This window comes from Arachis ipaensis, chromosome B07 (genome assembly GCF_000816755.2).
Source record: "Arachis ipaensis cultivar K30076 chromosome B07, Araip1.1, whole genome shotgun sequence".
NCBI classification, from domain to species: domain Eukaryota; kingdom Viridiplantae; phylum Streptophyta; class Magnoliopsida; order Fabales; family Fabaceae; genus Arachis; species Arachis ipaensis.
This window is the reverse complement of record NC_029791.2, coordinates 3,363,260-3,374,919: the sequence shown is the minus strand read 5'-3', so window position 1 is coordinate 3,374,919 and position 11,660 is coordinate 3,363,260. Positions and strand designations below refer to the sequence as shown.

Here is an 11,660-nt window from a genome sequence, read left to right as displayed (position 1 = left end):
CCCTAAGGAACTTTCCTCACTTTTTCGTACACTGAGTCTTTTTTTTTCCCATGTGTCAGAATAGAGCCTCTCTTTACTACCATTGGAGTTGCTCTTAACGCCCTGTCCTATCTCAAAACAGCGTTATCTTCTGTGTTCCGGGTCGATCCGAATTACTGAATTTCATCTTCATCTTCTTCTTCTAGTTGATTTCAATAGAGTAGAAAATCAAATCTTTTGTGATTAGCAAGCGGGAAGACATCACAAGCGGGAATCTCATACACTACTAATTACCCTGGAATTTGAGAAAAAGTAAGGTGAGCTATGGTTTCATAATTTGACTCCATTTATGGATTTTTTCTATGTTTACGAATTCTAGGTATGACTGTATGAGATACTGTGCTAATTCACTTTCTATATGTTTGCCTAGGAAGAAAGCTCTGATTATTACTAATGTGATTTTTCAGTTAGCTTCTATGTTTAGTGTTATTTAGCTTCTGCATGTAATGTAAACATTGAACTGTTCCAGCAGGAAGGAAGACTATTCCGGAGTACAAAAGATAATACTTACCCGTCTGTTTTCTGAGCTACAACATGGTTCATGAAGGAGAGCGAATTATCAAGATGGAAGAGGGTATTTCTGTCACAGATGATTATGATTCTGGATATTTGATGCAGTTCCAGTCCAGAGAAAGCACTTTCGATCAAATTTTGGAAGCACTAAAAGATTGTAAGATCTCTCAGGTTGCATTGTCTGGCATGGGTGGATCAGGAAAGACAACCTTAGCAAAACAAGTGGGTGAAAAGGCCAAGCTGTTGAACATCTTCAACCTTGTTGTATTCGTTCCTGTGACATCTACTCCAAGTTTCATGAAGATACAAGGTGAGATAGCTGACCAATTGAGTCTCAGATTGGGAGAAGAAGCTGGTCTAGCTGCAAGACAGAGAAAAAAATCAATGACAAGTAAAGAACTGGTTCTTATAATTTTGGATGATGTGTTGGACAGGCTCAACCTGGAAAAGATAGGGATTTTTAATGGTTGTAATGGATTGCAGCTTAGAACCATGGGTAGGCGTATGAGCTGTAAAGTCCTCATGACTACAAGTACTCAAGAAGCAGTATATAGGATGGGATGCCAACCAAGCATTAACCTGTCTTTATTAACTGAAGGAGAAGCTTGCGATCTTTTGAGGAAGCATGCAGACATTAGTGACGGCTCCCCTGAATCAATTGTTGAAGTAGCAAAACAAGTTGCGAAACATTGTCATGGTTTACCCCTTGCAAGTTCAGTGATTGGATCCACTTTAAGAGGAAAAACTGTTGACCAGTGGAAGGAAGTATTAAAAACAATGCAGATGCTACCAGTGAAGAGTTTGCAATGTGAAGCTGACACATCTAAATTTATTCACCAGATTATAGAAGTAGGCTATCATGAACTGAGCACCAGAGTAACTAAAACCATATTCTTAATATGTGGTTTGTTTCCAAGTGGTCGTGATCATGAACATGAAGTTCTCATTGAAGAGCTGTCACAATATGCAATCCGACTAGGCTGGAGGAAAGATGAAGTGAGAGCAGCCATCAATGACCTCATTGAGTCTAGTTTGCTGATGCTTTCTGATAAAAGCAAAGACCATATCATAATGAGTAGTCTGGTGCGTGACATTGCTAGAAAGATGGTTTATGAGGATATCCCTGCCAGCAAGATGGTTAATGTTTGTGATTACATGTTTGCACAATATAATCAGGAAGATTTCCAGTGGCGTGTAGCATTACATCGACTTCTTCACTTGTTGTATGGCAGTGCAAATGAGCTGGCATCTTCATCAACGACCAATGCAACATTTGCTGAAGAGGGTCTTGAATTCCAAGATGTGTCGTCCTATTCCTATCCAAAGGTTGCTACAGTTCCTAAGCTATCAGGGAAAATGGTGAATTTTAAAAGGCTGTGTCAGGTGGACAAATCATTCCTGCCTCTGCTCAAGAAAGCGTGTGAGAACCACCCCCAGCTGATTCATAGCCAGAAAAACCACTCTGAAATAGTAACACAAAGCGCCTTTGATAGCTTAGGGCGGGTGCTGTTTCTGTTGAAAAATGTTGAGAAGAGGGATTGGGTGTATCTGGAAGATGAGTTACGTATTCTCTGGAAGCAGTTAAACGAGTTCAAATTTGATTTGGAATGGTTAAGTCCTTATGTGAAAGAGGTGTTCTCTACCACTAAGATCACCAGGATTGAAGTACTTCGGGAGAAAGAGAAGGATTTGAAAGACGAAGCTGCTAAGCTGCGTGCACTGCTTGGAGCTGCAGAGGACGAAGCTGCTAAGCTGCGTGCCCGGCTTGGGGTTGTTGAGGACGGAGCTTCTGAGCTACGCGAACGACTCAAGGTGACCGAGAACAAAGCTGCAGATGTTAGGGCTGAAGTTGTCCGCAGAGAATCTGAGATGATTGAATCTGCAATTGCTATTGTTATGGAGTAAATGGTTAAGCCTTGACTTGTTTCACACGTCATTTCCACTTGGTGAGTTTATTTGGTTTTGGTTTATTCGAAAGACATTATGTTACCTTAAGTTTTCATTTTGAATACTTTGGTTCCTCGTATGGTAAAACTTTGTTGCATCCAAACGTATGGTCACTAACGCAATGGCCTCTTTGGATTTATATGATAAAACTTTGTTGAAGTCTTCTGTTAATTGGTACGCTTTCGTTGATTGAATGCAATGTTATCTTTGTAATTTTTTTTTATCCTAATTCATGTATCATGACATTTGTTAGTAAAGAAAATTTTGTATTTAGAAAATTATTTAATTTTTGTATTTATTTTAAAATTTTTCTATTTTCTTTATAATATAACAAAGACAAAAAACAAAAATATTGAACATGAAAACAAAAACTAAATTGTTCATAATTTTTTTACAATCTCTTATTTATTGGATATATTAATTTTTTTTTTAATTTTGAACTTTTGTATTTCCTGCTCATGTGTTTTTATGGAAGTCATTAGTTAGTTTTTATTTTAAAGTTATAATTTATTACCAATCATATATTCTAAACTCATATTTTAATAATCAAATGTGATATTGGAAGGGCCAAACGAGTTAGCTGAGGTACCAAAGGCCGTAGTTGTAGAGTGCATGGCCAAATGTTGATGGCAAGTGTGCTCAAAACTGGTACTCTGCCAAATAGAACGTTCATTTCCATTATACACCATGAAGTCCATGGCTCTATTTGGCAAACACGTGATTTTGCTTGAAAGTAAAAAATAATGCCTTAAATACTTTACTGTTATTTTTCTCCTTAATTTCTATAGAGGTTTGGGGTTGTTTCAAGTGTTATGTTATGGTGATTCCAAAGCATAAGACATTTTAACTTCCAAGATGGAAGCAAAAGGCCAAAATCACTGGTCTGGGCATTGGACTGCTTTAGTTTTCAGTTTTTCTTTTCACACTTTATTTTGAATCATACTTAATTTTTATAAAAAAAAAATTAGTAGTGTTACAATATATAGTATGATTAATTCAATGAGTTAAGATTTCACATAACTAAATCAATTATCAGGTTCAAGTGTTCAACTTCTACATTTTCCATTCACTTATTACTTTTTCTCAGTCCAAATTGGACTAATAACCTTTGTGTTTTTGGCTTTGGCTAATTTACTAGTTGGTTAAAACCTTTAAATCTCTTAGACAAAAGAAAAAAAAAACCCTTCAATTTTACGTGGTATTACTTGTAGTAAAAGAAAAAGATTTGCAAATATCACTTTCAAAGAAGTAAACATCACCTTTAAAGTCACCCAAAAAAAAAAAACACCTTTAAAGAAAAAGAAAAGCAAGGGTCTCGCTTGTAGAATAATTAAAAACAACATGATTTTATAATGAGTACTGCTAGGGAGTCAATGGCTTAAGTATACAATGTGTACAATGGGCTAAATCTTTAGTCCATGAATAAAATGAACACCACCTATACTACCCGGATACCAGATAATAAACTTTTCGGATCTAGAACTCTAATACCATGTCATGAAATCACTCATCCCAAAAGCGTAACCTGATAAGATAATGTAACACTAATGGTCATATCTCTAATACTTCCTAAACCTCTATTGTACACATTGTACGATTAGACTTCATTGTACACATTGTACGTTTAGACCATTGCCTCTGTATACTTTTTCTTTTACAATTGTCACGTTGCAATTAGTAGGATTGGAATTAAGATTTGTTTATTTTATTCTATTTAGTATTATTGCATTTGTATAGATTTGATCACAACTTGCAACTTTTGAAGTTATGCTAAAAATTATGTTAAAATTTAAATATAAATGTCATTATGTGAACCAATATAATTGGGTTAAAATCATTGATCCTTCCAAAAATTCTCTTCAAATTCCGCTACTTGGAACCAGTATAACCATTTTCCATGATGCAAGCATTATGTGCTGACATGCTGTATATAAAATTAGTGGAAAATTAAGATTTCTATTATTCTGTTTCTCTTAATTACGGATGAGATTTGTAAATTTTAAGAATTTTTTGGTTGCCTGTGTATTTTTTTTCTACATTTCCTTTATTTAGAATTTCATAAAGAAAATATTGAAAATAAAAGTTGTCAAAATAAAAAAATTATGAATATCAAATGAAATGAATTACAAAAATATTATTTGTACACTAAAAGTAGCTACTAAAATTAACCACCAATATATTTATGTATAAATATATATATTGTTCAATTTATTTTCAATGTGTAGTTATATTTTAACATGTATTTTATATTAGTAGTTAATTTTGGTGACCGATTTAAAAGGTACACTTAATATAGTTCATGACTTATTAATTATATTATACATTACATACAATTTTTAAGCTGATATGGAATGAAGTGCATGTTATGCAATACTTCTGAGGGGAAGGCAATTTGGGCCAAGCATACAGAATAGAAGTTGACCAACTCCAAAAAAAAAAGAAAAAAGAAAGATTAAAAGTTGATCAAAGTTGACTTTATTTGCTAATAACCGCCTTAACAAACTCGCTTCTTAAGTTTTAACTTTGCTCGCCATTGTAATTTTGCAAAGTATATTAGGAATTATACCATTGAAGAAAATTGTGTTCAGATCTCAAAGTTATTTAGTTAATTTCACAAAAAAATACAAAAAAAAAAAACCAAACAAATAAACAAATTAAAGAAATTGGTGAAAGAGATCAACGGAGGAATCTTCATTTACTTAATACTGAGCAAGTTGAAGAGGCACAGTGAGTTATGGTTTTCATCTTCTAAATTTTGAATTTTTTTTATTTTTTTGGGTGACTATTTTAAATTTTATTTTAGAATAAAAGTATAATCTCTCATTATTTATTTCATAGATTTGAATTTTTTAAATTTTAAATTTAACTTTAAAAAATAAGTTATGAAATAATAAGAATTTTATAAGATCTGATTTTAGATAATTTAATTTATATCATTTAATACTTTAAGTTAAAGATAAAAAAAAATAATCTTAAACAGGACTATTTCTCTATTTAAACAGCTCATTTGTTTTGTTTTATATTTGGTGTTTAATTTATTTCCGTCGCTAAAAAAAATTAATTGACTGAGCGTAGACTATATGAAAGTTGCAACTGTATATATCAGGCGACCAGTACTGTTGACCAAATGCACGTTGACTAGCTCGACTCCGATGTCCGATCCATTCATTCTAGAGTTGCTCTTTCAGAAAGTGCTTTCACAGTGTCAACTTTTGAGATCTCTCTGACTATAGCAAGACCTTGCTGAACTCTCTTTTTGTGAGGTAATGGCTTTGTTGCTCTTCATCTTATATAGTCTTTTTCTCTCTTTGTGATGTTTTTACTCTAGTCTTTTTCTTTTTAATAGGCCAATTTTCATGTCTTAAGGTTGGATGATTTGGATCTACATTTTATTCTATGTGATAAACTAATGATTATAATTTATAGTTGACATTTCTTCCCTGGTGTTCTGATTTTGATTCATAGATGGCAGATCAGAATTGTAATCATGTTACAAGGAAGATTGAAGAAATGTTGAAAGAAGCAAAACCCCTTTTCACACGTGAATGCTGCATCTACAGAGTGCCCCGTCAAATCCGCAAGTTAAATGAAGAAGCATACACTCCAAAGGTTGTTTCAATTGGTGCTTTCCACCATGGAGATGAAAATTTGCTAAAGATGGAAGGCCAGAAAAGAATATACTGTGAAAAATTCATTGAAAGATCCGAGAAAAACTTGGACAGGTTGGTGAGATGTGTGCAGCAGTTGGAACCAAAAGTTCGAAGATCTTACTCAGATAACATTAACCTTAATGAGGAGGATCATGTCATGGTGATAGTGGTAGACTGTGGTTTCATAATTGAGCTTTTACTCAGGTATCATTTCAATTGTTGGACAGATGATGATGCTATCTGTTTATCACCATGGTTGAGGAGTGATATAAGATGGGATTTGTTGTTACTTGAGAATCAACTTCCTTTCTTTATATTGGAAAAAATATACAATTTAGCCTTTTTTTCTAAACTGAATAATGGTGATCATGATCATCCTCCATTTTTATCCCTCACTCTTAAGTATTTTGGCCATAGTCCAAACTTTCCCTCTAATGACAGCATAGCTCATTTCACAGATCTATCAAGAACCTTAAAATTGAATTCATGTACTAGTCTACCTATAAGGAAAGAAAACTCTTTACCTCGCCTTTATAGTGCAACTGAGTTACATGAAGCAGGAGTGTGCTTTAAAGTAAGTAAAACAAGTAAAGACTTATTAGACTTAAGATTTGAAGGTCATACTCTTAGAATTCCAGAGATTAAAGTGGATGATACGACTGAAATCTGGTTGAGGAACGTCGTAGCTTTCGAACAATGCCACTATCCTGATCAGTCCTACATCACTGACTACATTGCAGTCCTTGATTTACTTATTAACACTGAAAAAGATGTAGATCTCTTGGTCAAAAGTGGGATAATCGTCAATTGGTTAGGAGATAGTAATGCTGTGGCTGAATTGTTCAATGGTCTTTGGAAGAACGTTGCACAGTCAACTTTTAATGAAAATTATCTTCGCACTTGTCAACAGTTGAATGCTTTCCGTGGACATCCATGGAACCGTTTAATGGCAACTTTGAGGCGCGACTACTTCAACACTCCATGGAAGATGGTAGCTTCCATTGCTGGAATTGCATTGCTTCTTCTCACTATTATTCAAACAATATGTTCTGTCATCCAAGTAGTTCAAGGTTCCTCCAATTAGTGCAAGTGTTGCAGAGATATATAGTTGAATAATGTTTGCAATAAACATCTTTCTGTATTTTAATTGTTATTGTACTTTGTATTTCTCGTTGTTATTGTTACTGTTATTCAGATAAACATGTTCTGTTCTCTAGCATCAGCTTGTATAATTCCATTTTATTGTTTTTATTAGCCGTTATCATGCTACTAACTCTCCATAGCATAAAAAAAAGAGTTTAGCTTTAAAAGTAATAAAGTATCATGATAGAACAGTGGGTATCTCACAAGTTGTATCATCAAACTCTATTGAGTGAGTTTGAGAGCTTCTCACCATAACGGAATCCATGAGTATGGAGAAAAGGTTCACAATCTATTATTGTGTTACAAGTAATGAACAGAGGAATGAAAAGCTTAAACTAAGTCTTGGTTATCAGCTTTGTATAGTTGGTCTTAATTAGTTGAACGGTCTAACAAAAACTACCAAATCTGGTCTTACTCTAACTAACTTGCTGACTGGAATATAACTAACTCTAATTGGTTATTGCACGTGAATATACATCCTCTAATATCTTTCTATTGTGTATTTAAATACTTAAAACAAAAAAAAATGCTAGAAGTAATAAATTTGTATTAACTAATGGGTCGTTACTCATAGTATATCTTGAAGATGAGCCTTGTGTAAATATGTTTCTTATTTTATAATGTCAGTGATACTTGCCTTAGAGCATCCAAGAAAAAAAAAAGTGATATACACGTCTTCACTTTGCAAGTTAAGATCATTATACTTGTCTTTATTTGTTCCCAATCTCAGCTATATATAATATTATATCTTTGTCGTCGCATAACACAACTTTTATTTTTTTTATAAGGTTGTGCGTGTTTCCTATTCCACCCATGCTGTATTTCAAACTCTTGTGATTCTTCCAAAACTTTTGATTCTTAAATTATGATTTCTGACAAAAGGTTCAACTGTTGTTGTGTTGTGTAGGGTACTAAAAGAGTATATACATCTGAATTGCACTTAAACTTGATGTTGAGTCGTGTGTTTCAGGGCCAAAGAGGTAAATACATAGCTTACAAAATATTTGTAGAAGAATGCTAGGGGGACAGCAATTTTTGTAATTTGTAGCCATCAAATAACCATTAATGGTGATTTTAATGTTGTGAGATTGATGTGACATTTTATCTAATGACTCACTTTTTTTTGCTGGTTACTGGCCATAATTTAATAAAGTTGTTAGTCCCCTAAACTTTTCTTTATTTGTAGACTTGTAGAGGCAGATTGGCATGCATGTCTTGGCAACAAAGTTGGATTCAGGGTGGCTAGAGCTTTCATATCACTTTGCTATCCATCAATTCTTTCTTTGGCTACTTGTCATTCATGCTCAAATTCTAATTCCTAATATCCACCACACCCCTATACTAAACTACAGTCTTCTCTTTATTGCCTTCATCTCCAGCAGCAAACCTGTCCACCGAGTTAAACAAGTAAATATCAAAGCTCAATCAATGGATAGGGTGAAACAAGTTTAAAGAGAAGCGCATACTCACATATTGTATTTGTAATGAGGACCAACTCTAAGATAACCCTTGGATTCAATCTTGGCAGAAAAAGTTTGGAGTTGGAGCCTGACTCTGGCATAAGGAACAAGATGAGGAAGATCTGACCCTTCCTCTAGCTCCTCCTCTTTCACGAACTCGTGTTCCGTGAATACATAGATCAAACTTTCTTTGCTACTGTGGTGACAACAAAAAATATTTGATACCCGCACATCGTCGTCCTCCAAACCATCCACGTGCACTATTGCCACAAGCTTCTTCTCAGACAAGTCATAAATATACCACATTGGAACGAAGTCTACAATCAGAAGAAAATGGCTACATCCCAAACGAACTAATTTTCTAAGACTAAATTCAGGAACTGGCGGAAAATTACACTCAACTTCTTCCCATCTGTTAGCCTTGACGTCATATGACATGAGCAACTGATGATTATCCTCAAAAGAATACAACACAATGAGGGTCTTCTTGCGAGTCTTGGTGCTGTCCTCCCACAGGAAGTACGAGTGAGCTGAGAAGAGAGCACTATCGGGCATTTCCCTTTTTTCCCATAGACCTGATTTTAGGCTATAGATCTCAACCCAATTTGCATATCCATACCCACCCCCAAACATGCACAATTTGCCATCGTATGGGACTACTAAGGGACTTGATCGGGAGCAGAACATGCTTCCACATAGACTCCAAACCCAAGTAGGATCCTCATACTTAAGGCACCACAGCTTTGAGTAGGGACAATCATAATAACCCCCGTTCGGATGTGTTATAAGACCATCCACATCACCAGTAAAGAAAAAGCAGCTACCAACAGAACAAAATCCTCGAAAATCTGGTAACACACCGTTGTCGATCAATAGATCATCTCTAAGAGGCCATTGGAAAGGTATATGACATACTTGTTCAAGTTCAACAGTGCCATTCTTCATAAAGTTGTCGTCAGTGATAGTTAACATCCTGTACCTGGTGGTACTAGAGAATCTCAAATAAGGCTCGGTTTGCTCTATTACAAAATCCTCATTTTCTACCAACATATATAAACGCTGTGTCATGGATAGCTTTAGATCAGAAGAACCAACATCCTGGAATTAGGGAAACAATTAACTATTAAACAGAGAGCTCTGCAGTGTGATAATAATAAATAGAAACGGATAGTTATCCAGTTAAGAGGATGCAGAAACGGACCTCAGGATCAGATTCCCCGCATATTCCATCAGCAGCATCTCCCAAAACAGCACCTTCCAAAACCGCAACAACACTTCCCCACCAGCTATCAAAATCCGCTTTCGATTCAGCAGTGTGCCCCAAATCCCTAATCTCATTGGCGGCCTTAGCCATCAAATTCTTGCCACCGCTGCCCACGACAAAGGCACTGAAACTGCAAGCATTCACAACAAATGCTCCAACCTTAAAGGCGTTCTTTTTTTCCTCGATCCAATTGACGAAGAACTTTGCTCCCCAAGGTAGGTCGTGATCGGAGTAGAAATCCCGTGCGGAATATAGGTTCCAAACTTCCGAAGTTGAAGCAACGAGGAGGACGAGGCTCTCCTTGGGTAGGGCTTCGGGCTCGTAATTCCGGGCATCTACGAGGTCCAAAACGATGCCTTTCGACTCTAACAAATCGCAGAGGCACGTCGCTAGGGCTTTTGAAGTTCCGATTTGGGAAACGAATAGCACCTTGCCACGTTGATTGCGTTTGGGTTGTTGGCGACGGTGTGTTGTGAGGTTCTTTTGGTAGGGGCTGACGCGCATGAGACGACACTTGCAGATTAACAACAAGGTTGTGGCAATGGCCGTGGCGGCGCTCACGGTGGAGAAGAGTGCGGGCGCCGACATGATTGGCATGTTGCTTTCTGTTTTAGGTTTTAGGTCACCAAACACTATCTTGGCCATGCAATGCATGAAATTATATACAAAGTTTCTTAACAAAATGCTCCTTTTTCATGCTGGTTTGTTACTAAATGCTTTCCCCTTTTCTCTGTTTTTTTAATATTTAATTTTACATTATTTATATGTTTATTTTATTTTTTTATCAATGCAGACAAAGATGTAGATTTCCTTATTAAGAAAAAAATAATTGTGAATTGGTTAGGTGATAGCAATGCAGTGGCCAAAATGTTCAATAGTCTTGGAGTGAATCTTTTGTATCCAGATTTTAATGTGCAAATTCCTTTATTTTTGAAGAGTTGAATGCTTTCTGTAACATTCTATGAAAAATAGTAGTTTCTGTTGCTAGAAATTTTCTGCTTATTCTCACTTATTCAAACAGTATTTTCTATCCTCTAAGAAAAACGCTAGTACTAGATTAATGTTTGTGTTGTCTAATGTGGATTGGATGATTATATGTTCAATTTCCAATATGGTGTGGTAGTTTTGATATCTTTGTATTTTGTAAGAATTGAAGTGTTTCGTATGAACATGTGGCCACTTTGTTATGTAATTATTGAAGACCACTGCATATGGCATATTTTGTATTTTACAACTATTTGTCAAGAGCAAAGCAGTGATCGACTTCTGTTATTTCAAAGTGAAAGTCAATTTTTTTTTTTATGAAGGGGTCCTAACAAAACAAAATTAAGTATTATGTTTGCATCTAACAAAAGAGCAAAAAAGGAGGAATAGTAGAGAAATTCTGGATTTCCAGCGCGAGAATTATGTCATTTGAATCTCTGGTTAAATTATCATTAGAATCGGAATCTTTATTTTAAAAGATTGAACCATCTATATTTATTTTGCACCAATTTTCTTTTAGCAGAGTCCACTTAACCAGAATTGAGTGCGACACTTGTAAAATTATTAACCTCTTTTTATTTTAAAACGCACCTTATCTAAATACTTAGTATCTCGTGTATTAACACTTTTTTTTTTGTCTTAAAATATTTATCTTTTAGC

At 35.1% G+C, this 11,660-nt stretch overlaps 2 protein-coding genes and 1 long non-coding RNA gene across 7 annotated transcripts; 2 read left to right on the top strand and 1 right to left on the bottom strand.

The window, feature by feature from the left end:
• On the top strand, window positions 27-2,722 carry LOC107608913 (putative disease resistance protein At1g50180). 4 transcript variants are annotated; one of them, XM_016310698.2, is made up of 2 exons: window positions 27-296; window positions 509-2,722. In XM_016310698.2, exon 2 carries the CDS (start codon window positions 574-576, stop codon window positions 2,455-2,457), a length of 1,884 nt encoding a protein of 627 aa, XP_016166184.1. In that variant the 5' UTR covers window positions 27-296; window positions 509-573; the 3' UTR covers window positions 2,458-2,722. The 4 variants fall into 4 exon arrangements, with proteins under 4 accessions (XP_016166184.1, XP_016166182.1, XP_016166183.1 ...); XM_016310696.2 differs by having other exon boundaries at window positions 28-291; window positions 512-2,722; XM_016310697.2 differs by having other exon boundaries at window positions 28-291.
• On the top strand, window positions 5,577-7,368 carry LOC107608915 (UPF0481 protein At3g47200-like). 2 transcript variants are annotated; one of them, XM_016310700.2, is made up of 2 exons: window positions 5,577-5,762; window positions 5,972-7,368. In XM_016310700.2, exon 2 carries the CDS (start codon window positions 6,010-6,012, stop codon window positions 7,231-7,233), a length of 1,224 nt encoding a protein of 407 aa, XP_016166186.1. In that variant the 5' UTR covers window positions 5,577-5,762; window positions 5,972-6,009; the 3' UTR covers window positions 7,234-7,368. The 2 variants fall into 2 exon arrangements, with proteins under 2 accessions (XP_016166186.1, XP_016166185.1); XM_016310699.2 differs by having other exon boundaries at window positions 5,578-5,762; window positions 5,965-7,368.
• On the bottom strand, window positions 8,333-8,920 carry LOC110264790. Its single transcript, XR_002351004.1, has 2 exons — window positions 8,763-8,920; window positions 8,333-8,679 (listed from the first exon to the last, which is right to left on the bottom strand). It is a non-coding gene; the product is annotated as an uncharacterized LOC110264790 (long non-coding RNA).

What these genes read in the sequence shown, in the direction of transcription:
- LOC107608915 (XM_016310699.2), top strand. Translation starts at nt 5,965, where the DNA reads ATGGCAGATCAGAATTGTAATCATGTTACAAGGAAGATTGAAGAAATG.
- LOC107608913 (XM_016310698.2), top strand. Translation starts at nt 574, where the DNA reads ATGGTTCATGAAGGAGAGCGAATTATCAAGATGGAAGAGGGTATTTCT.